The 26,003-nt window shown below is 41.8% G+C and overlaps 1 protein-coding gene across 3 annotated transcripts in view; it reads left to right on the plus strand.

Moving 5' to 3' along the window:
* KDM7A (lysine demethylase 7A) overlaps positions 1-26,003 on the plus strand; it is a 76,755-nt gene that overhangs the window by 44,113 nt on the left and 6,639 nt on the right. For 2 of the 3 annotated variants that reach the window (XM_075602668.1, XM_075602667.1), the window contains exons 3-16: positions 7,029-7,146; positions 7,907-8,067; positions 9,629-9,770; positions 13,911-14,097; positions 15,560-15,722; positions 16,765-16,852; positions 17,605-17,711; positions 18,740-18,831; positions 19,909-19,998; positions 20,862-21,068; positions 21,500-21,624; positions 22,565-22,725; positions 23,701-23,798; positions 23,919-23,966. In XM_075602668.1, coding sequence (XP_075458783.1) covers positions 7,029-7,146; positions 7,907-8,067; positions 9,629-9,770; positions 13,911-14,097; positions 15,560-15,722; positions 16,765-16,852; positions 17,605-17,711; positions 18,740-18,831; positions 19,909-19,998; positions 20,862-21,068; positions 21,500-21,624; positions 22,565-22,725; positions 23,701-23,798; positions 23,919-23,966 — 1,787 coding nt within the window. The remainder of the gene's footprint in view (positions 1-7,028; positions 7,147-7,906; positions 8,068-9,628; positions 9,771-13,910; positions 14,098-15,559; positions 15,723-16,764; positions 16,853-17,604; positions 17,712-18,739; positions 18,832-19,908; positions 19,999-20,861; positions 21,069-21,499; positions 21,625-22,564; positions 22,726-23,700; positions 23,799-23,918; positions 23,967-26,003) is intronic. The other variant, XM_075602669.1, reaches the window with a different exon arrangement.

Genomic DNA, 26,003 nt, shown 5'->3' on the forward strand with positions numbered 1-26,003 from the left:
ATCAGAAAAAGACTTCAAGAATGGTGTTCATGGAAGGATAGCCAGGAGGAAATCACAGCTTTCTAAAAAAGAACATTGTTGCCTGTCTGAAGTTTGCCAAAGAGCACAAAGATGATCCACAATACTTCTGGAACAATGTTTTCTGTAAAGACGAGTCAAAGGTAGAACTTCTTGGTAAGAAACGTTATCTTTGGCGAAAAACCAAAACTGCGTTTGAACAGAAGAACCTCATCCCAACCGTCAAGCATGGCGGTGGGAGTGTAATGGTTTGGGGCTGCTTTGCTGCCTCAGGACCTGAATGGCTGACCATCATTGAAACAAACAATGCAGAATTCATGGATCAGAAGATTCTAGAGGAGAATGTCCGTCCATCTGTCTGTAAGCTGAAGCGAGAGTGGGTCATGCAGCATGACCATGAACCTAAACATACAAGTGGATCTACAAAAGCATGGCTGCAGAAAATGAAATTCCACTTTTTAGAATGGCCTAGTCCAATGGACGTAAACCCTCAAATGTCACTGCACTGAGTTGAAGCAGTTCCATAAGGAGGAATGGGCCAACGTTCCTCAAAACCGGTGTGAGACCCAGCGGAGTCAGGGTGGAAGGATCTCCCCCCTCCCGCCAAATAGAGGTAAATGAGGATTTTAACAGGTAGTGTTAAGGCCTGCTCACTGGTCATGCCTTGATGTCGCTTGCAGGCTTATAACACTTTGGCCAAAGGTTTAACTAAATGATCCTTTTTCAAGAGAATATGTAAGTATTTCAGTGTATATTTGTCACATTGGATGTAGCATTGGGCTTTTCTGTCTTTTGTTGTGTATGGAACCTCCAGTATTAATATTCACAAATGTAAGGCCGCGTCCATGGATAGTGCTTGCGGGCGGAGGCGCGCTGAGGCGCACTTACACTCGGCACTGAGCCCCTACAGCCGCAATTAGAGCGGCTTTAGTAGGGGCTCGCCTACGCTTCCGCAAGCGCGCGGAAGCGTAGGTCTTAGGAAAATTAAACATTTTCGCGCTTGCCGGAGCGCAGGGCCGGTCACGTGAGCGGTTTGCCCAATGAAGGCGAATCAGCTCCGTGACGTCACTGGCCCGCCCGCCGACACGCCCCCGGACGGAGCGCTGTCTAAGGCAAAGGAAAGCACCCGCTTTCCCTCAGCGCGCCTCCGCCCGCAGGCAGTATTCATGAACGAAGCCTAACACATATGGGCATAGCCAAAACTGTGGTGAAATGTAGTAAGTGCACAGAAGGTATAATAGGGATAGTTTGTGCATAGAAGGTAGTAGAGCCTGAGGAAGCTGAAACGCATTGCTCGATTTTTTTCCATTGGAGGCTTCCGTAGCCAGGAAGTAAGGGGTTGCGTTCCAGACGCCATCTTGCGTTCCAACGCTCCAACGGGCTGCAGATACCGGGGTGAAGGAGCCGCAATTAAGGAGAGCACCCGCACTGACTGTCTTCGCCTGCCGACCTTACTGCATGTGATTTTAAAACTTTTTTTCTCTAAATTACTACTTATTTCATTCGGATTGTCCATCTATTTTGGTGGGAACTTTTGAGTGATTGGCGCCACTCGCACAGTGGCTGTCGCTTACACAAAGAGCAGATCTACTCTCCTATAGTTGAACCCCTATGGGTTTTAACTCACACAGGCCCGTGTGAGTATTTGTCTTGTTATATCCTACCCATTCATTGTCCCCTGAAAGATTATCCAATATCCTCCCACTAGTTATCAGTATATAGACTGACTCCTATCTCTGATTCCCTTCTTCACTTTGGGGTTAATTGAATATCCTGAGGATTGTGCACTCACCAGCAGTCAAGGGGAAGATGTGTGACTCCAGGAAAGGATCTTCTGCAGAGTTTAGACCCGAGAGGCATTTGCTCACACTGGCACGTGTGAGTACTTGGAGATATTTATCTACCCCACTTCACCACCTTTTAATAATTCACCTATTCCACTTCTATATATTGTATTGTTTTCACTGGTATATTGTTGTTTTTCGCTGATCTGCGCTCCCCTTGTTTCTCTATTCTTTGTGAAATGTAGTAAACATGGGTGGATGTACCCTCAGCTCAGCAGGATCCAGGGGAAAGAGAGAACCGCGATAGTGCAGATGGTACTTTTTAAAGTATATTTTATCAAGAAAGACCCCTTGCAGTAAAGGCTTACATCGGGGATGATCTATTAAAACATTTGTACGATACAATAATGCAGCTGTGACTCCCGGGAGCCGGGCAAGTCGCGCTCTCCCCCACTCCAAGTCTCCAATGCTACCGCTGTCGCCACTTCTGGGTTCTGAAATCAGGTGACCGGGTGACGCGGCTGCCGTTCCTTTCAAAACTGGTCCTCTGTTCAGGATCAGCTGTTTCACCGAGGGCACTATTCTGCGTTCACTATTCAGCGTGAGGACACTGTAAACTCACTTACCAGGCTTTGGTCCATGTGTCTCCATGGCGACGGGTGTCAAATGACACCACGGGGTGACGTCACATGATGCCACGGCGTCATTTGACGCCGCATTGAAGGTAAGAGGGGGGGGGGGGGGGAACGCAGCCGAGAAAGTTTGCGCACCTCTGCGTTAGTAGCACCATAAGGAGTTTTACAGATTTGATAAAAGGAGCAAAAAAAGTGTTATAAAGCTCCTGTGTGAATGTTGAAGTGCAACAAAGTAAATGTTTGGCCAAAATGATCAGCCAACATATTAATAAGTGGACTCGCAAAATAAATATTTACTGCATAAATACATGGAGTGCTGATGCAAAAGTAGTACAATATTAGTGACAATTCATGTGCGATGAAACAATAAATCTTACGGCAGCTCAAAAAAAACCCTAATTGAAGAACCTTTGTTGTGGTTCTTCTGTGGCAGTGGGGTCTTCGGTGAAGGGGAGCGCGCAGGTCCATGGGTGAAAAAGAGAAATAGCCTTAGTCATGTAATGTGTTCTGATGGGAGTAGTATTTCATAGTAGGGGAAGGAAAGTATACTCACATTTCCTAGGTAAATCTAGGCATTTCAGAGACTGTCAATCCATCCGGGACTGCAGAGGAAGGGACCCAGTGTGGTAATCTGAGTGTATGGGTCAGATGGTCCTCGGAGGAATTGTCCCTTTTTTATATTTCTCCGACATCAGATTACCACACGGGGTCCCTACCTCTCCATTCAGAGGGGGGGTGGGGGGGGAGAGGGCTCTCTTTCCCCTACTATGAAATACTACTCCCATCAGAACGCATTACAATATTTGGTTCTCTCTCTTTCTCTCTCTCTCTCTTTCTCTCTCTCTCTCTCTCTCTCTCTCTCTTTCTCTCTCTCTCTCTCTCTCTCTTTCTCTCTCTCTTTCTCTCTCTCTCTCTTTCTCTCTCTTTCTCTCTCTCTTTCTCTCTCTCTTTCTCTCTCTCTCTTTCTCTCTCTTTCTCTCTTTCTCTCTCTTTCTCTCTCTTTCTCTCTGCTTTCTCTCTCTCTTTTCTTTCTCTCTCTTTTTCTTTCTTTCAAATTTTTTTTTATATAAACTTGGACCTGTGCTCCCCTTCACCGAAGACTCCACTTATAACAGGAGCACCAAACGATTGCAAGCTTAGGTAGAATGTAGGAATTACACAATGCCACATGCTTTGCATATACAGATAAGAAGAAGAAGAAGAAGAAGAAAAAAAAAAGGGGGGGGGGGGAAATGTAGTATTGCTGCTTTTTTAAATAATGCAATTTTTCATTGGTGGTCTATTCCAACCGCTCATAAAAGGTACTTGTAAAATGCCATGTCTTGCTTGCATGAGGAAAGGAAAAAGCATTCAGAACCGGCTATTGTAAGCAACACTCTCCACGTTTGCAGCCAAAACCAGCCATATTAAATAATCTCACATTAAAACTTGGCAATGCTAGTTCATTTCCATGTGAATTAATTACATGCATTCATTAATTTTGTTCAAATGCCTGACTACTTTAAGATCGATATGACTAAGACCATTATAATTGAAAATGTCAAATAGTGGGATATCTGAGACAAAAAAAGAAACAAAGGAATCCCATTTGAAGGGGAATTAGTAGAAATTATTGTTCTTATTATTGATGTAACCAGATCCGCCGACAGATTTCCTGATGCCCAGGTTTTGACCAGGGCCTCCAAAGCGACCCTCCCCTCCCTGTGTTGGCAGTCTCACCAGCCCCTCCCCCCATTCATCTCTCTCTCTCTCTCTCTCTCTCTCTCTCTCTTTCTCTCAGCCCTCTCTCAGCCCTCTCTCAGCCCTCTCTCAGCCCTCTCTTCCCTCCTACCTCCCCTGGCCTCACACACTTCTCCGCCAATACCCATACAAAACAAATGGCAGTGTTTTATTTTCTCACTCCCCGCCAAAAAGCCTGAAAAGATTTCCTGGAATACATAGTGCAGGGGTAGCCAACTCCAGGCTTTCAGGATATCCCTGCTTCAATCTTCACCTGAGCCACCTATGCTGAAGCAGGGATATCCTGAAAACTGTACCTGTTGGTGGCCCTTTAGGATGGAAGTTGGCCACCCCTGGCATAGAGGAAGAAAGGCAAGAATATTTGCACAAGACTGTGTACTCGTTGTTTGTATATCGTCGATGTAGAGGTATAACTCATTAGGTAATTTTTTGGCAAAAACTCACTAAATGTACTTCCTGACTTGGAATTTCTTGATAATTCTTTTGAAAAACTCTGTGCCTATTTAGTCATAGCCAAAACATAAAACTCATTCAGCATGGTTTTGAAATAATGTCAAAGAACATTTAATCGCCTTTTCCTCTGCACTCAAACAAGGTAGGTAATGATTTTTTTTTTTACCTCTACAAGGACGATATGTGTACAAATATAATCAGGGTGCGTATATACTACTCAATAATAGTAGCCACTGCATGCCTTACCTTTCTAGAACAAAAGATCTTTCCTTTTAAAAATGATCATATTAGTTTAAGAACACTTTAAGTAGCAATTGATGCTTTATAGCTCTACCTATTTATATGCACTTAGGTCGTCAACCACAGTGCTCTAGAAATGTTTTTCTAGATTGAATAACCATTATGCAGATGGGGCCTTAAAGACTCTTGCCATTTTAACTAGCACAATATACAGAACTGTCAATGAAATGGCCCACGCAGATGTGGAGGAACAGAACTGTAAGCCAACTCACTTTGGTCATTATCCAAATGAGAAGTTTGATTTGCATTTGTATACTCTCAGTGAAAGGGCTAGGATCTGTCAAATCCTTGGCCTATCCTTTTAACTTTGAACATGTTGCGTTTAATGTGTGTATATATGTATGTTCTCCAGATATGCAAGCTTATTAGTCCTATTTCTGAGCAGTTCTTTTAAAGAACAGGCTAGAAACGTATAATATTATATTGTTGACCACCCTCAAAGCCATCAGAAATTCTTTACCCAAACTACTGACCAAAGAAGGGTGGGTAGCCGTGTTGGTTCTTTCTTCCATGTAGTAGCAAAGAATGGATAGTGTAGGTGGCATGACACCTTTTTATTGGACCAAGAAGTAGTTATGTTACAAGCTTCCGAACCTCTCGGGGTCTTGCCCTACCCTCAGAGGTTCTACGTGTTGGTCCAATAAATGGTGTCATTCCACGTACACCCTCTCCCTCCATTACTACTCAAACTACTAATAAAGCGTTGTTACAAATTTGTCTACTAAACTGTACAATGTTTTACTTGGGACCTCTCCCAATGGAGAAAGGTGTTCATTATAAATTCAACACCAATATTTAGAACTATATTTTTAAATGATTTAACTTTTACGTTTTGCTTTTTGTCATAATGTTTATGCGCTTTTATTTCATGCCTTGTATTGTAGAAGCAGGATTTTACACTGGCAGGGGATTGTTCTTTCAGATCTCTGTCCTGCATAGTCTGCTCATTCAAGTAGGATAGGTTCCCCTTACACGGCTGCCAAGTGTAATAGGGCTACATATAGAATGTATAGGTTTGATTGTAAGTACATCATTTTCTTTAATGATTACAGTATTTATTTTTTTTGTAAAAGCTGCAAGCACAGTATGTGAATTGTGTTATAATGGTAATTTCTCTACCAGCAATCTACTGTATTGTGCTAAAGTTAGTGTATGATTCCTGTGAGGTTGTCAAACATTTTGTGTGCATGAAAATTAACATTTCTGTTGCATAACTAATTGTATTCTCCAAAGGGTGTTTCTCTCCCGCCCCCTCCCCCCTGCAGAAAATTATCTAAGATTATAAATAATTAGCGGTCAGTCTTAAAATGAGAATAATTTAATTCGTCATCAATCCGTTCTTTTGCAGCAGCCTATGGTTCTGCATTGAACCTGTATTGTTTTTCTATAATAACTTTAAGAAGCTAACAGCAGAGTATGCGTCATGACCTGTAAAGTATTTTGAACCTCGGCAGCAATAGCAAAGAAAATCCTGCTTGCCCAGGGTGGAATAGGTGCAAATAGGGCTGCACTCGCACATTGAGAGAGATTCATTACACAGTGGTATTATGCACTGAGAGTTAGCTGCACAGTAATTATTCTCTCCCGTAAGGTGGACACTTCAACTTTTTCACTGTTTGTTGAAGAAGCCTTCACAAGAAGACATACTATTCCATTTTCAGAATATATGAAACCATTCAGTTCCACGATCATGCCCATCCCAAGAGACACTTGTTCAGCTTTGAAAGTGGGAAATTAAAGTAATTGGTTTCCATTACAGAATTGTTCCTCCATACTTTTTTTTTTTTCTCCAAATAATAACCCACTTTAAACCAGTTGTTGTGAATTAAGCTGTTCAAAATGGTACGGTTACTTCACTGGAGACATTGGATCATACTTGAAGAGTTACTTGCTACTAATTGTGGTTCCTAGTGTCAGATAAGTTTAAGACTAAAGAAGTTATTTGCTAAACTGCAGAAACTTTCTGCTGCTGTTCTTTCGTTTAGTGAATAGCCTTCTCTAAAAGAGTGTAAGGTTTGCTTTAAAGTGGCACTTGGTATCACATTTTATGTTCGTGAAGCAAGTACAGTACTCATTTATTGTCCAAACATTGTTTTAGTGAAGAAGAGGGGAAACTGGCACAGACATGATTACACAGAGGCTGACGATGGAACCAAGCCAGTCCAAGCCGGAACGAGAACCTTTGTACAACAACTGCAAGCACGCTCCTTCCCGAGGTACGCAAGCCATCACGAGCGAATACCGTATTGGTACCTTTTTTTTTTTTCCCCCGACGGTCGGTATATGTTAGAAATGTAGTTTATGGTTATATTTAAAATGTTTACCCTTGCATTATACCTGTATCTGCTTTTCTTACGGTCTTGGATAATGTCTGGCTTCTAATGCTGATGTGTAAACGTGAAAAGGAGTCCTAAAGATCTCCAGCTAACTCATACTGATGGCTTTCTGCTTTCCAAGTTAAAGAAACACTGCAAGAAAATTGCCACTCTTTACTCTTTTATATGTTTATTGATGTGTTTATATCCTCTACTTACAACATAGGACAGATAAGGCTACTTGAAGGTCATAGAAGCTTCCCAATGTCACATGGAAACTTTCCATAGATGGAGGGATGTCACTTTGTAGGCTGTTTCTACAAAGATGTCATCCAAACCTCCACATCTAAATGTGTTTAATTATTTTTACTGTGTAGACATAATAAAAGTAAGGTAGAAATAATACCTTTATTGGTTAATGGTTGAAGAGAGTGCAAGTTTCCACTTCCACCCAAGTCCCTTCAGGCGAAAATTTAGTTAGAAGGAACCGGAGTGGTCCTGAAAGCTTGCACGCTTTAATCATTAGTTGGCAAATAAAGGTGTCACTTCTACCTTTTTATTCCGTCTATTCTACAGCTAACACAGTATCATCCTTTATATTTGACAGTGCATTTTGCATAGTGTATTCTAATGCTTTTCTGGTATATGCTTCTGTTTGAAGTGCTGATGAAATCGTACTGAAGATGTACGGTAATCAACTGACGCAGAGGTACCTGGAGAAACAGGGCTTCAACTTCCCAATCATGGTGCCAAGATTAGATGACCTGGGTCTCAGACTTCCTCCACCCACCTTCTCGGTAATGGATGTGGAGCGCTATGTAGGTAAGGGAAGGGCACTAAAGGTGCTTTTGACAGGTGCACCAAAATTCAAACCTTTTAGTAGGCCTTATAGACCAGTGATACAATTGTAAAGGGCTCACTTAGTATGTGATCTAAACAAATACTATGCAGTAGGATCAGATTAATTTTATTCAGTCATATTAACACCAGTTACTTTGGATACGGAAACATAACGTAATATACTTCAAAGGGAATTACGAATGAAGGTGCATGGAAACTATTCTTCGCAAAACAAATTCTGACACCTAGCACCTCAGACACTTCAGCCACCGGTAACAATATTCAAACACCAAAGACAAATGCGTGTGGGGGTGGGGGGGAGGGGGGAGAGTGTAGAACTCCCCACTTGGTTATTATGGTGGGCAGTGCAGAAAATATAAAGCTTATGACCTGCCCTGAAGGCAACTTCATTTCATTTCAGTTTTCAATACGATATTTATTTTCATGATGAAAACTACCCTTATCCCCCCAGCACAACCATGTTCTTTTAATCTAATTCTCCCATAGCAGGAGTACCTGTATTTTGTCTGCTTTATATAGTTAGACTGCAGAGTCATCGATAAAAAGAATCTGCAGTACTGCTATTAGGAGATTAGTGATCACGATATACAGTATGAAGGCTTGAAAACATAATTTGTATGTAGTGCAATTGTTCCACTTTAAGTACCATAGCCTATCAGAAGAAACCTAGGAAAACTCTGCATACAAACGCTTTGTATTTTTCCTTTGTTGGAACAACTAGTTATTCAGTGATGTAGTCTGAATGCTACAAGATTAAACAAGTATATGTTTCTCCACCCCTCTGTATATTGTGCAAGAGCCAGCCATTTTTAATCTGTATCGGGCTGTTTTCCCATTGTAATTTGGATTGCTTATTAACGTTAGAATACAATTTTGTTGCAGATGACTTCTTGCTTATCATGACATTATCGATGCAATTATTTGATACTCGGGAGTACCATTTGGGCAAGGCTGTGCTAAGATGACCAGATGGCTTAATGCCCTGGGGGGAAACAGGAAGCATGCTAATGTGTTAATTCCAAAGTCTGCGAGCCTTCCCGAAGCAGATCAGGTAGCCATAACTGGCAGTTCTGCGAAGGATGCTTTATAGTGGGATATGGCTACAGCACTATTTTATTTATAATTCTCGTTTATTTTGTAGCCTTTCTCATTTTAATTGTGCTTCTGTAAGATGTTGTCACTGTTGCCTTATTAACATTGCAGACACTTTACATAGCACCGTAGCAGAACACGGATTTGAGAATATCACTAAACCTGCCTCTGTATTTCCCATGGATTTCATCAATGTCCCTGAAGGCTTCTGATTGTAATATTGTGCGCTCCGTGTAAGGCTTCTAGGAAATAACATATAAACAGCCTGGCCTACAGTAAATACATTTCTGCTTCAGTTCTGACATGTCAAATGATCTATCTATGTGACATCTCACTATTACAAACAGCATCATAATGCATTGCTGATGGGTCCTTGCCTTTTTTGACATGGAAATGTTAGGGTCACCTCTCTCTCTTCCTCCCTCCACAGGTGGGGACAAGATTATTGATGTCATCGATGTGGCAAGGCAAGCCGACAGCAAAATGAAGCTGCGCAACTTTGTGAAGTATTTCATGAACCCCGACCGGCCCAAAGTATTAAACGTCATCAGCTTGGAGTTCTCTGACACCAAGTGAGTGGCCTGTGATTTTACTATGTGGTAGTAGATAAGATGGCAGCACGTGGTGGAAAAGAAATGAGCAAAAATCTATTTTATAATGGCGTCTTTGTCCAAGTTAGACTATGAGTGGCTTTTTATTGGCACAATAAGCCCTTGTGTGCTGTGAATCTTTGTCCAGTCTTTTTGGAGTATATTCAATCTTTTTCAGTCAACAGCCTCACTCTTCACTATATTCGAAGCCATGTGTTATAACTGTATAATGCACAATGTGCTATCTCGTTGGTAAGTGGCGTATGGCCATACTTATGAAAGCCCCTCGATATTACTCCGATTTATGCAAGTGCCAATGGTGTAGGATTCAGACATCAACGTAGAGTAGGGATGGGAAGCTCCAGTCATCAACGGGTCTGGTTTTCAGGCTATCCTTGCTTCAGCACAGGTGGTGTAGTTTTCGACTGAGCCACTGATTGAGCCAACTGGGCTGAAACAGGGATATCCTGAAAACTGGACCTGTTGGTGTCCCTTCAACTTGCAGGGCCGGCCTTAGGGCAAGGCGCCTTTTGGGCTCTGTGCCTTCGGGGGCCCCGGTTCTCCCTCCTCTCCCCCTCTCTCCTGTCGGTGCATGGATCCAACTTTCACCCGAGCAGAGGGGGAAGCTGGAGGAGGTATTGCGGGGCCCCCCTCCTCCAGCGCCTCCTTCCAGTCGGGCGGAAGTTGGATTCCCGGTGCCGACAGGAAGAGGGAAAGGAAGGAGAACCGGGGCCCCCGGACCGGCAGAGAGGGGGGTGTGTGTGCTTTTTATGAGAGGGGTTTTACATTTTCTGGAGCGAGCCGCCTCCTGTAGCGTCATGTTGCCATGGTGACCGACGGCATATGATACGTTGCCATGGCAACATGTCACATGCCGTCCCAACGCTACGGGAGAAGGGCCGCTCATCAAGGCGAGTCCCTTTTTAGATTTTTTAATGGGGGGGAGGGGGCCGCTGCCAGGGTGCCACCTTGGGCCCCGCAAAGCCTAAGGCCAGCCCTGTGGGCCCTTGAGAACTGGAGTTGCCCACCCCTGGAGTAGAGGAATACACTTGTTTTCCTACTCACAAGGTACTTTTTGCTGTACCACATACAACTCTTCTGACTTATGTGGCATTTAAAATAAAATATACCCTGAAACAAAATGCTTTACACATCACATAGGCCCGTCTCTCTGTGCCATTCAGCTCCGATGCGGAATTGTATGAGATCAGCACGATATAGAGCAAGAAAATGTTTCTAACATTATGCTGCAAATCTCACTTTTGGGCAGGAGCGTGAAATTAACAGAAGTGAATATTGTCGTTGTAGAGGTAAAACTCACAAAGTGCATTTTTGGCAAAAAACTTACTAAATACATTTCCTGTCTTGGAATTTCTTGATTTTGTTTTCTATTGAAAAGCTAATTAAAGACGCTTAATCTTCAGAATTTGTCATAACAAAATACTTTTCCTTTTTAAATACAGTATTTTTCCTGTCAAAAAGAACATTTAATCGCCTTTTCCTCTGTACTCAAAGAATGTAGTTAATGACTTTTTTACCTCTACAGCGATATTTATTTATTTCCATATGATGTTACATTAGTTGTTGTTCTATACAAACGTGACGAGTTTGGGAAAGTGCAGATACCGGAAATGTGGATGTTGTGCAGTTTCCTAGTTCATTGGAAGTTGGGCTGCGTTTATAGTACTGGCGACTGATAGCAAGTACATGCAGTCCGTCGCGGGTGTCTATTGTGGGGGCGAAGGCTGACGTCGCGATCGCTGGAAGTCAAAGGATTTGACTTCAGCAATCGGCGCGGCAGATGGGCGGTTCAGCCAATGAGGGCGAACCGCTCACTGCCACACCTCCGCCACGCCCCCCGGTCGCCCTCTCCTGTCTTCTGCATCAGAGTGCAGGAAACCATATAGGGAAGCTGACATCACGCGGTCGTGTCGCCGCAGCCCTTCCTTACTATAAACGCAGCCTTAAGCCTCGGGCATGGTCAGCGCTTATGCGCTGACACGTGCTGAGGCGCGCTTACGCTCGGCACTGAGCCCCTGCAGCCGCAATGAGAGCGGCTTTAGCAGGGGCTCGCTTACGCTTCCGCAAGCGTGCGGAAGCGTAAGTCTTAGCAAAATTTAACATGGGAGCGCAGGGCCGGTCACGTGAGCGGTTCGCCCAATGAGGGCGAACCAGCTCCATGACGTCACTGACCCGCCCGACACGTCCCCGGACAGCGCGCGGTCTAAGGCCAGGGAAAGCAGTGCTTTCCCTCAGCCTCAGCGCGCCTCCGCCCGGCATCACTCACCATGGACGCAGCCTGAGGCTAAATTTATAGTCCAAGCTACAGCGATGGCTTGCAGCCACAAAGCAACCCAATGTAGTCCGGAGCGACGGCGGCGAGCACCAACAAAGCTACTAGAATCTCTGAAGCTGAAAGATTTTGATAGTTGCAGCTACAGAAGCCACATGTGACTTGCAGCAAGCCAATCACATAGCATTTGGTGAACATGTGTCTTCCAAAAAACAAATCATCCCTGAGGTAGGGATTATCCATCATAATTCATAAACCTTAATCTCGTATTCCTCCCAGTCATTGTATAAAGCCATTCTATGACTCTGTTTACTTGTTTGAGGTATCGGGCCTTTGACAAATATATTGATCTTAATATCAAGTCTTTAGAGAAAGCTTTGCTGCCTTTAAATGTGTTTCAACACTACTTGTGGGTTTGCTTCCACTCACATGCTAATTAGTGGTTTTGGAGCTGGAACTCTCCGTTTCTGCCTTCCCCCTTCCCTTGCTGACACCGCCCCTCTGCCTTCCTCTTACCTGACATCGCCGCCCCTTGCAGCCAGCTACATCGCACACCAGAGTGCAACTTTTGCTACGACAACGTCACTGGTAGCGTCGCAGGACTATAAATTTACCCTTAGGCTATAAACAGCTTGAGGCACGTGACGCTTTTCTGATTAGCTACAATGTGGCACGTTACCAACCTCATGAGGTACCAAAGTGCAACTTTGTAATTACTCTCCATTCTTGTTGTAGGACTTCAGGTCATGGCAGCGCTCAATTCTAACCTGGTTTAAAGCAGCAAAACATGTTCAGCTGTCATCCGATGTCGCACCCCCCTTACCTCTGTGTGGCATCAAATGACACTGTGGGGTCATGTGACGTGACGAGACCCACGGCGGTATTTGCCATCACGTTACCATGGCAACCGTGACGTCACATGAGCCCGCGGCGTCATTTGATGCCGCGTTGCCATGGTCACGCGTCCTGAAGCTGGCTGAATCTCAGTAAGTAGAGGTTGCAGAGGCCTTGCGCGGTCCCCCGGCATTTAATTTAAATGCTTTGGGGAAGACCGCGCCCCCCAAAATCATCTCTCGCACCCCTGTATTAGATAATACTGTCTGCATTTTTTTTTACTCTTAATGCCATTTTTAATGTTTTTTTTTTTGTAGTATGTACTGATCATTATACAGCAATCACTTAAAATATCACATCCACTTCCTCTTTGGAACAGGCTGTGGCGCACAACTTTTTGAGCGCTGCCCTTTGGCAACAAAGTATCACAAACAGATCTGCTGCTGTGTTACAAACAGCACACTGTCTCTTGCCCTGCAAGCTGTAACAATGTGTTACACTTGGTAATATAATCTTACATATAAGCTGCAGCATGCAGCACAAAGTTAGAAGGCAGACATTTCGTCAGGCATGGTGTCAGGATTTATAACAGGGACACCAAACGATTCCCAGCTTAGGTAAGAATGTATAACTGTACATTGTCACGTGCTTTACATATACAAATAAGACAAAAATTAAAGGGGGGGGGTAAAGAGTTTTGCTGCTTTAAAAAGGTTGCAAATCTCCAGACATCTCCAGATAACAGGATTCCATCCAGCATGCTGCGACTAGATAAAGAGGCTTCTTATATTAGCAGCTTGTCTTACTGCGGAAACTATCTTCTCAATACCATAGTCAGTGCTACATGAATTGTAATCCCTCTGGGTGTTTCTCGGCAACACATTTACATATCCTACTGCAAATTTCCCCATTGTTTATCCGTTAGCTTCGCTAAGACTTTCCTATTCCTGCTGAGAAGTATTTTAAACTGATATTTTTATTTTTTTTATATATAGAATGGCAGAATTGGTTAAAGTACCAGACATTAGCAAAAAGCTGTCTTGGGTGGAGAATTACTGGCCAGATGATTCGGTCTTCACAAAGCCCTTTGTTCAGAAGTATTGCCTGATGGGAGTTCAGGGCAGCTACACAGACTTTCACATAGATTTCGGTGGCACTTCCGTTTGGTATCACGTGCTGTGGGTAAGGACCTCTCTCTTACAGGATTGCAAACTTGAAAGGGGACAAGCAACATGGTATGAAACCGTTTACAGTTCCAACACTGTTCTGAACGATTCCTCCTTTAACGCACAGCAATTATGTTTATTGGGTTAAATGTGGGGAATGAGACCTTTAAAAAATATCACACGTTTCGATGCATTTTTACATTTTGTATTTGTACTCATTCCTTAGTAACCAAATGTTATGAAGGGTTTTTGTGATATTGCTCTAATTTTTTTAGTGATAAGTCTTTGTGGGTCCCAGAGTAGGCAAGTAAATTTAATTATCACTACTTTTCTGTCTAACGATGGCTCCACAATTTATTTGCAAACTGATGAAACTGATGCCCAAAAAGTTTCAGATGAGATTAAAATAACAGTACGCATTAAAAAACATGAATTATTTGCGTGGAACAAAGTATAACGCCCTTTAAGAGTGATCACATTTTTCTGAGGTAGTCCAGTACATGGATAATTCCCCCCTCGCCCCCAATCTCCTTCTTGTCGCGAGGACCCACTGCGGTATTGGACACATTAATGGCATGGCGAAGATTTATTTTTTCCATTGTAATTGCATTAATAGGACCCAGCATGCATTTGTGCAATTCTTAGTGGCTTAAACCTAATTTCCAGAAAAGAAAATATTTAATGCAAATCATTCTCCAATGACACCTAATCCTTCTATAGCATTGTAGCATGCAGCAACGTGCCTTGTGCATCTCATGAGTTTAATATATTGTGGTGACAATATATACAGTCATGTTCTCACAGTTAGGTGTAAGAAGATTCTTCTCTAAAGAGTTTACAATCTAGATTATTCTAACACTAGGGTACAAGAAGATGAAGTGACTTGCCCAAGATCCCAAAGAGCTATTGGGACAAGTTTCGACCATTCCAAAGCTCCAGTGGTTTTAGTGTGACAATGGTTTTCAGCCCTGTCCTTGGGGAACCCCATCTACAGCAGATTAAGGCCTTCTCACGGACTTGCCAAATATGAGCATGCACTTCTATAACATACACACACACAGCATTGCTGGGTTATCCCCAAAACCTGTCCCGACTGGGATCACCCAATGAGAGGGTTGGAAAACATGTAATGTGTAGACATCTTTAGTTACTTTGCCGTGGAAGCTTAATGGAACTATTTCTGGAACCTTGATCTGTCCCACAACCTTCAAAGGAGGAATGGAAGACATTAACTAAGGGTTTAGAGATCGTTTGCCAGAGAATACACCGCGGTTGAGGCAAAATATTAAACCTGTGATTTATACGTTTTTTGAAGTCCGACCCCCACACACTTGACATAAACAAGCAGATATAGGTATGACACACAGTGATGAATGTATTTAGAGTTCCACAATGAAAACTAATGGTAGTAGATCGACAGTGACGCAGTGTGCCTGGAGAATAGGAATGCCTATCAGTATGTGCCTTTGTGTCCTTAGGGGGAGAAAATTTTCTACTTGATAAAGCCCACTGATGAAAACCTGGCACTGTATGAATCATGGAGCTCTTCCGTTACCCAAAGCGAGGAGTTTTTTGGGGACAAGGTGGACAAATGTTACAAATGTGTTGTAAAGCAGGGACATACCCTGTTTCTCCCAACAGGTAAGATTTATTTTCCTACATTATCTACAAAGCAGGAACAGTTAAGCTTATTCTAGTCTTGTAACAAAAGAACAGTGAACAGTTCTGCAATCCTGTTCCTACCAACTTAAAGCAGCAGTCAAAGTGACAGTATTTGTAAAAAATAAATAAATAATAAAAAGGGTTTGCTGGGTTCACAATATGGCGGTTTAAAAGTTCCACTTCTCACGGGCCAATAGGAAGCCGCAATGTAATCTCTCGTGTCTTCCTATGGGTCCAAGTGATGTGGGAGCATTAAACTGCAGAGAGATACTTACCTCCGTAGGTGTTGCCCGTATCTCAGGAAGCAGGGGGTCCCCAGAGCTGAAATCAACGCAGTTTAGCTCCGAGGACCCCCTGCTACAAACCTATATATATTGAAACATTCCCACATACTATTGCTTGGAGTGCTCATTTAAGGGTCAGTTGAGGGTATTATTATTTTGATTACTTTGCATCTTAAGTACCGGTGTATAAAATGACCGAGAAGCTGGAGAATGGAGATTGCTCTGGGCTTTCTACTTTTGTCCCTTTTATGAAGATATCATTTTTGTTGTGGTTAGATTACCTGACAAAGCAAAAATAGGCTACAGACCATGGTGCAGATTTCCCATTGCGATAAGGGGAGTTGGAGAGTAGTGTATTTGTATAAGTGAGATTCAGCCTTGCAGGGGATTGTCTGGTTTAATATGGATATAATTTGGTCTGTTCAAACAGGCTTTTTTTGGGAGAGAGAATGTGTTGGGATCGATGTGACTATAGGGCTCCATTGGAAACACCACAGCTCTTGGGTTCCTCATGCTTCCGGTTTCCTGCAGTCAAACTGTTCAATCCCTTTTTATACTTGTGGGGCTTTTGCTCTCAATTATAACAGTTAAGAAGTTGAAAAGGCAAATTGTCTTAGTAGGAGTAGAAAGAAGGTCCATGTCTCCCACTCGTGTATTTCCCAGGAAGTGCATGTGAAATGAATGCATTGTTTCATTGAGGTGTTTTACAGATGGTCTTTAAACATCTCTCATTGCAGGCTGGATTCACGCTGTCCTCACGTCTCAGGATTGTATGGCCTTTGGTGGGAACTTTTTGCACAACCTAAACATTGGCATGCAGCTCAGGTTAGTCTTTCCTTAGCATTCCCTGGTTTAATCCTTGACTGCAAATCTCCCAAAATAGCTGTATCCTTTTGCTTTTCAGTAGCTAGGTTGCAGCATGGGGCCCATGCAAAACATCTGTTGAAGGACGTTAACATTTTTTTTTTTTTAAAGTTATCTAAAACAGGCTTCAGATGTTCCTTTATTTTACCATAATGGCATATGAGCTTAATTCTCATGCAATGCAGACACAAACAAAACCGAAAACATGGTCTTTGACCACGGTTCAGACCGCTCCAGCTGGTCAGTCTGCAAAACATCAGGATGAGCACTGCCACAATCCACTGGGCAGTGCTGGACCAGCAAAGATAGCCGCCCAGTGTGCTGTCGGGACAACTGTAATTACCCTGTTATCTCCAATTTAGAGCGGTCTTCTAAATATATTGTTTATTTATTATAGTGGAATCCCGATATAATTCCATCTGTTAAAAGATCACACATACGGTGTTTGTATCCTAGTTTTATAAAGTCCAACTTTATTCTTGCAACAATCCAAATTAAGGTCAGAACCTCGACCAGAGAATAGATCTGTCTTGTCTTCTAACATGTTCTATTTGGGGATTTGACTGTTTGATATCATTTTATGTTCGTTGTTTATCATGACAGGCATATACGGTATCATTTATTTATTTTTTCAAACATTTAAGCATTCCGCTAATGCATAGCATGCTGATTATAGAGACACTTTCCTTCATATTGCCTCTCTTCTTCTCTAGGTGTTATGAGATGGAAAAAAGGTTGAAGACACCAGACCTCTTCAAATTCCCTTTTTTTGAGGCTATTTGTTGGTTTGTGGCTAAGAACCTCCTGGAAACTTTGAAAGGTAAACTCTCCACCTGTTAATACTTCACATGCTTCTTGGCTGCTAACAGTGTTGGTATTTTCTCTCTCTTACCCTATTCTTGTCACCGTCACCAAAAACTCTTCCTTGTTAAAATGAGTTAGATTGGGTGTATTTCAGTCTCCCTATTACTTTTATTCTGGATCTGTATTCCTACATTGGTTCCATGTGATGCACTTGCCTGTATATTTTTATTGTAGACACCTGAATATGCTGTTAGCACTGTACATTGTTTATTAATACATAAAGTAGTCCTAGAAACTTAGTTCTCCAAAAGGGAAATGTCCTACTAGTTTCTCTAGCATCCTACAACTAATACATATATTATAATATTCGCACTGACAGTGTGCACAGAGCTGTACATATCATTTTCCAAGCACAGTGAGTCCCTGACATGCAATACTTACAATCTAACGTTAAAGTCTGAGGGACAGGGAGATGATGACTTACCCAAGGTCACCAGAAGAGCCGACACTGGGATTCCAACTGGGTTTTCCCACTTTAAGGGGAGTGCTCTTACCATTAAGGCAGCCCTTCATGTTTTAACAATCACTATTAACTTAAGGGTGGAGTCTCCCATTTGACATTATTCTAGGTGACAGGAAAGTGAGGAACAAGAAAGCCAGACGCACAGTTCTCTCCAGATCGTGTTAAGAGTTGAAAGTGAACGAAATGATAGAATCCAGAATTTAGTAAACTCCGCTTTCAGTGGAGGGATAATTAGGAGTTACCACGGGGCCACAAAATAAGATGTCCCCAAACTCCCTGTATTCTACCCGAGGCTTTTTCTTTTTTTACAGGTGGAATATGAACTTTTTTTAATCTTATCGAAATCCGTTTTTCACAAACGTCCAAAAGGAATATATTGTTTATATTGTCCTTGCAAAGGATACATGTATCTGATTGTGTGCCAGTCTCCTTTGTGTTGTGACCGGGCATGAGTTAACCTTTGGTCTTACCCATAGCGCACTAAATTCTGCATTCATTAACGCCAATTTTGTTCTCTTCAGAGCTAAGAGAAGATGGATTCCATCCCCCAAACTACTTAACGCATGGAGTCAAGGCACTCATTGTAGCTCTGAAGAGCTGGATGAAAAAAGAAGTGAGTGTGTATGGAATCTGCATTGTACACACAATGGAAACTGTGGTGTTGCCCAAGGGACATTTCTCAGGCTGATTACACTGCAAAACTGTGGTTTTGTAGTTGTGTTTTTAAGATTAAATGTAGTAAATAAAATCAGTTTTTCATGTGCAATATAGAAATGAAAGCAATTTTTGTTTTGCTGTTTTTAACAAAGAAAGGGGGAAGAATATATGTAGATATCCTATAAACAGAATAAAGCACAGCAGTTTGCTCATTTAAATTATCTTTATTGCAAGGTCTAAATATTTTCTTCTTGCATTTCTCCCTCCCCCCCCCCCTTCTAATCGCAAACTTTCATAAGGTTTTTATTCTGGAAATAAATAAAATATTCTAAATACTTGCTACACAGACCCCCATACTGAATTTTGTAGAAACTGGTTTAAGACTGATTCCCGATCATTGTCATTCTTTTAAAGTGCCGGGTATACTTATGACATTGAATGAAAGGCAGTGATCTGTTTAATGAGTAATGATGAATCCCTTTATAATAGGGATAGTCTCTTCCCCCCCCCCCCTTTTTTTCCCCTACAGTATGTTAACCATCCTTCGATTCTACGATTTTGGTTCTATCACAGGCATTGGGTTGGGTTGTGAAAACAAGATCAATTATAAACTCCTCCGATCCCTCGATAGATGAACATCAAAAAGGATAAAATACTTCTTTGATGCTAAAAAAACAAAAAAATAACAGGATGTGTGCCCATTTAGACCTGTTGGCTCTTTTTGGTCCTAAGGTGTAATGCACTAGACCAGAGGTGGGCAACTCTGGTCTTCAAGGGCCACCAACAGGTCAGGTTTTCAGGATATCCCTGCTTCAGCACGGGTGGGCTCAGCTGAGAGACTGAGCCACCAGTGCTGAAGCAAGGATATCCTGAAAACCTGACATGTTGGTGGCCCTTGAGGGCTGAGGTGCACACCCCTGCACTAGACCTATTACCAGTAAATGTAGTAGGCTTGTGTGTATTGTGTGGTGCCTCTACTGTATATCCTGCTTGATGTGCAAAGTGTACATGAATGAAATCTTTCTCCCTCCAGTTGGTAGCGGAGCATGCTTTTGAAATCCCAGAGCACATCAGGCCTGGACATCTCATTAAAGAGCTTTCTAAAGTCATTCGCTCAGTTGAGGTAAGTGGATAATCGAGGATTTCTGACATTTAATATGTGGTGTAGTCTCCTGTCTTGCTAAAAACACTGAACAAATATTTTACTGCTGGTAGTCCTTGGTTGTTTGTTTTTTCCTCATTGTATAGTGATACTCTCGTTTAATTACATTTTGTCTAAAGCTTTCAGAGGTTCTCTCGAGCAATTATATGTGTACATATTTGCTGTTTCTCGTGTAACTTCTGTTAATGACTTTGAATCAGTTTATGGAATCTGCTTCCAGTGAGCGTGCCAACTTCCTTTACCAGTTTGTCTTCTGTTCTGTGTTGTTACTCTGTCAGCCTTTTAGGGTAAACTTTAAAAACATATTTATGTATGTTGAATTCTGAAACTAAATCTAGAAATAATGGAAAAATGACCAGTGAGGGCCTCTTCCCTTTACTGAAACGTAAGTGAATGGAGACAGTGAGCAATATGTATTACACTGATGGATTGCTCCTATGCTGCATTATGTGACTTTGCGTTTGGATCAATGTGCTTTATCTCCAGGTATGCTGGACTTGCGTCTGTGGGCGTTAAGCAGTGTGGTTATAGGAGTAGTTGGTGGAGGAGAGAGCAATATTTGAATGAAATGCATCATACATTGTGCTTTTATAAGTGGTGCAGTTAATTTGGAGCATGTTGCACCATCCAGACACATATCCAAGAGTCAAATTAGTTGGTTCATTTACAAATACATTTGGCAGTTGGATTCCTGAGTCTAAATTCTGAAATTCAGGATAATAATCAATAAATAAGTTTGATTAAAAGCACGTGATTAGGCTTCACTTTGACTGTTACTGTACCCTCAGCGTTCGTTGCAATTAGCATTTTGTTCTCTTCCTTAGGAGGAGGGTAGCAAACCAGTCAAGTCTCAGGGAATCCACGGTCTGTGCCCAGACTCCCTGTCCTCAGAAGAGACGTCATCCCATCATTCAAGGCGGAAAGCAAGAAGGCTTCGGGATCATTCCCACAAAGCCCCCTCCAACCTTGATATTCTGGAACTTCACACCAGGGAGGTGCTGAAAAGACTGGAAATGTCCCCATGGGAAGAGGCGAGTATTTGCTTTCAGCAAGGAGAAAGTGCACTTCCACTTCTAATAATATTCTATGCACTCTATCTCCTCTCCAGTCTCAACAAAAGCACAGTGGGTCTATTTGATAAAGGAAGACAGATCATCAAATTCCCAACTTGCTTCTAAGCGTATGACTAAAAGTACCAGAGAGAGTGTTTCCGAGGACATATTAATGCGATGCTTTTTATCTGCAGATATAACAACCAATGAGCAAACGTTGGGTCATGATGTCACGTGTAAAAGCTGAGTGACAGCAAAGAGCACAGCTATAAGTGGGAACTTTAAGCCACCTACAAATACATGTGATTTATTGTAATTGTTGTGGACTTTTTACAGCATGTGCTACGGATTGGTTTCAGCCAGGGCTGGTTATGTTTTTTTTTTAATGTCCCTTTCTTTGACTTTCTCAGGATGTGGGCAGCTCTAAGCTGAACATCAGATTTAATAAATCGCTGCAGCCATCGTCGACGGTGCCGGACCGCAAATCGAGGGACAATGACCTCCGCCTGCTGCTTTCAAATGGACAGATCATTAGGTACAGAACACGTGCAGAAACATGCTCATCATTCTCTATTGTGCTTAACCACTTATTCTGCAGTGATACGCCTAACAAGTGAAGAACTTGCTAACCGAGCATTGGAAATGGGTTGTTTTTTCCTCCCTTTACACTATTGGGACACTTACTTCACATATTTGTATGTTGTACTTTAGAATAGCTAAAATGTTACTATCAGGGACACTAGATTTAAAAAAAAAAAAGTATTGCTCATATTTTGGTCTGATTGTAGGTTTTCATATGCCTGCCTCACATATGGAGGATGATCTTGGATACATAAAGTTTAGGAGCTGTTAACTGGCTATACAGAATCAGAATAGGGGGCATAAATCAAAAGAGCAAGCAGTTTGAGATCATGTTCATTCTTTCTGTAATTCAATATTTTCCCAGCTGTGGATACAATGGTGCAGTGACCATCCAAAACACATATTGGTCCAACAGTGTGTGTCGGAAACCACATGTTGCTTACTTTTCCAGTGATTGAACATGCTGTAGTGTTTATGTTGTTTTTGGTTGCAGTCAGCCAAAGAACGTTAATGGGAGGTACAATTTTGTAGCATATTTTGTGCCTGTTCTAGAACAGAGAAAATATTTTCTATTTCGCAGTCTTCCACAGTGGTTCTCAATCGCTCCTCCGTTGCCTGCGCCAGACAAAGTTTTTGTGGGGGCCACCAGCAAATAACGCATTCATATGCAAATTAGGTGCACTCTACGTTCAAATGCATTAGTTATACCTGAAACCTTGTGTGGCCAGTGGTCCCCAAGGGGAGATTTGAGAGTCACCGTATAATATAACAAGTTAGAATTGTATTCACCCATGGAAAATAATTAATCCTACTGAGTATATACACAAATTATTCCAGCTCACGTAACCAGTATCTCTTGATTAACACGTTTCCCCTATGCTTGTGATGCACAGAGATGAGAGGCAGCCGTTCACAGATTGGGGCCTCTTCACAGCAGACAGTGAAGATGAGGATGACAGAGCAAGGTCGAAAAAGACAAAGGACATCAAAGTGGAGGAGCAGCACTCCAGCTCGGAGGCAGATGATAAAGCGGAAATCCAGAAACCACTTAACTGTATGTCCCTTCTGTGTGTTATCCGTGTAACCCGTGTGTGTTCATTTGGTAGTAGCCATTCAATTTGAGATTTGATTTTTAAATGCTGCACACTTGGATATTTTAAAACCAAAAGAATAAGAAATGACGAAAACATCAGAGGATGTTATATAAGACCGCCATGCAGACAAGCAATTGTGTACAATAACCTGTGGAAAATATATGAACGTCCTAAAACAGAATTTTGATGCCTGGGATAGTTTGTTCCAAGATAATCTTCTTGGTATCCACTGTCAGCCATCAGATCACTCTTCCATTTTGTAATATTGACTTATTATGCAGAAATTCTGGGGAAAGGTAGAAATTACCCAATGAGTTTCTTTTTGGGATAAGCATCAGACGATGGCATTTTTTGCGCACAAGTTTGTGACGTATGTTTAATAAATGTGTTCCTCAAACTGCATGATCTGTCCCTCATTTGGAATCTTGCAGAACAGAGCATTTAAAAAAACAACATTTTTTTTTTTTTTTTAAGTTGCTTTCACTTTTAGCTGCGGACAGAGCTAGTGTTACTACAGTTCTTTCCTGATCTTGCAACTAATTTGTGTAAGCCAGTGTTTATAAAAACATGGATTGTACATTGGTTTGGGTCATACAGTACACAACATACCAGCCCTGTATTTTATAGGTTTGCTGGTCCTGTTGGCCCACAAGAAAAAGCTGTATATGTGAAGACTTCTTTAGTGTTATGGAAAGGTGCAATAATTTTAAGCCATTTAAGCGGTTCCTACAGTTTAATAGTAAATGCAACAATTTTGATTTTGGATTAAAAAATTTTTTTTTTACATTTTTCTCTCCCTCACTAATTAGCTCACTTATTTACCAAAGTACACACACAATCAGTGAGACCTGGAGCCATTTGATTAGGAAATTACGCCTAACATTTATATTGAATTGAAGACATTTCTGTTTTTTTCTCCCCTCTCTTCACCATAGTGTTTTTTGAAAGTGTCAAATCGGAGCTCAGGAACGGATCCTCAGAATATTCCGATATCTCTGATTCCGAAGGATCCGATGCCAATTGCACTAACCAGGTAAACTGGTTAATAGCAGCATTTATATTTGTGCTGATGAAAAGTTACAATGTTGTAATAAAACATCTGCACATTTATGGTAAACACAGGTGTGTGTGTCTGTGTGTGTCTCATCTTCAGCCCTTGTCGATCCACTGCTGGATGAAAGCCTACCCAATGACCTTCCAGGTACTGCACTCGCAGCCTCTCTGTGTTGCTCCAACAAATTGTGTGATTTGTGTACCCCTCTCTTACTTTCGATCCTTGTCTTGAGATACTCCTTGGAATCCAAGAGCGCTATATCTTTGTCCAACGCCGGTCATTTCTTTTTGCGATATGTACAGTTCACTGTTATTTTAATTTCTTCACCCTTGTGATGTCAGACTTTTTTGTTTGTTTGTGTGTGTGCATTTTAAAATCGCACTTTAAAGCAATATTACGATATTTAGATTTTCTCTCAAATTAACGGTTTAATAGGGATGCACTTTCTGGCACATTTGTATGTTTGACCTGCAAAACAAAGTTGGAATGTGTTTGCCAAAAAATGGCTAGGCAGATTTGTTACAAAATATGCTTAACCCTTTTACCTCCATGCACATTTTTCAATAACTTCACAAAAAACAACAAAATATAGCTTTGTAATTTAGTGTAACTACAATAATGATGTTGGATTTTTTTTTCTTTTATGTTTTTGAAGTGCTTTCAATCTGCATTTAAATGCCAGATCTACTTTATTAACTTCAGGCTAATTAAACTACATGCTTCTGGTGTCTGCTTAGTGGATGGTGAATCTGTGCTGATAGAATTCAATTAGGGATCCCCCCTGATGAACATTTACGCCTTGAACGGTCTGTAGCACATTTCACAAATGGCCCCTCCAGAGGCAGAGTGCTAGCAAATGCAGTGACTTGTTCCACCTGCAGTGCAGAGGTTAAACTTGGTGGTCTGCTTTCTGTCATGTAAAATCTCATACATCAACAGAATTGTCAGGACTGCATGTTTTCAAGGAAGAACAGTTTAGCTAGCATCTTATCTCTATAAAAGATCCCATGAATCAATACATATTTATTAATAATTAAAGGCCATTTCAGATCCCATGGACTCAATTTCCTGCATTTCCCGTTCCCATGTTAATCGTATTACCAGCATTCCTCTCAGCTGTTCCAGGAATAGCTGTACCTCGCTTACATTGCAGGGCACCTGTGTTCCAAATACTGCTACCGAAAAGCACATGACGTGTGTTGAGACTAAATTAGTATGGAGCCCCACCTAGTGGGCTCATCTTAAAACATTGCTAAACATGTTTTATCATCTATTTCTTAGAAGCCCTATTTTACCCGGGTACGACCCGCTGGGGTGGCCAACACCAGTCCTCAAGGTCCACCAACAGGCCAGGTTTTCAGGATATCCCAGCTTCAGCACAGATGGACCAGTCGGATATCGAGTCACTGATTGAGCCACATGGGCTGAAGCAGGGATATCCTGAAAACCCGGCCTGTTGGTGGCCCTTGAGGACTGGAGTTGCCCACCCCTGGTCTAGAACCAACCAATTTGCATCTGTGAAAAGCGCACAACATAACTGGAATTTAAGCATTGCTTAACATACAATCAAAAATAGTGTCTGTTGACAGTATTCTGCACCCTCATGTACCATCACTTGAATCACTAGGTATACTGAGACTTTGCTCTTGGCACTGGTAAATATTTTGAGCCTATAGAATCTCATCTAGTCAATCTACAGAGAATAATAGCCTACCTTGTATGCACTGAAGACATGCGATCTAAAAATGATAACTAAAGCCCATGTGGGAATGAAGTCTGAAAGTCAGAGAGAGATAAAGACCGTTTACTTCAAATACTTATATCACATGCGGAGAGAGACTTGTGAGCACACCTGGGAAATATGCTAATTTAACATTTTAATATATTTCGCATATGTAGAGTAGGTTAGTTTATTTCCCAGACATCTTGGGTTTCTTGACTGATATTTCTCCACGTGGAGTATGTGAATCGATTGACTGTTTCGCCCAAACTTTTTTGGCTAGAAAGTTCTAGAACATTTTACAAGTTTTCAAACATTTGCTAGTTTGTGAAAAACACCGTGCAGAGTAAATGAGTACTTCAGTATTGGTGGATACTTTTTTTTTATTTGGACTAAGAATTGATATTAAAGACAAGTTTTTCGAGAGATTCCATGAGTTTTAACACAGATGTAAAAATCCCAGA

Source organism: Ascaphus truei, chromosome 5, assembly GCF_040206685.1.
Source record: "Ascaphus truei isolate aAscTru1 chromosome 5, aAscTru1.hap1, whole genome shotgun sequence".
Taxonomy (NCBI): domain Eukaryota; kingdom Metazoa; phylum Chordata; class Amphibia; order Anura; family Ascaphidae; genus Ascaphus; species Ascaphus truei.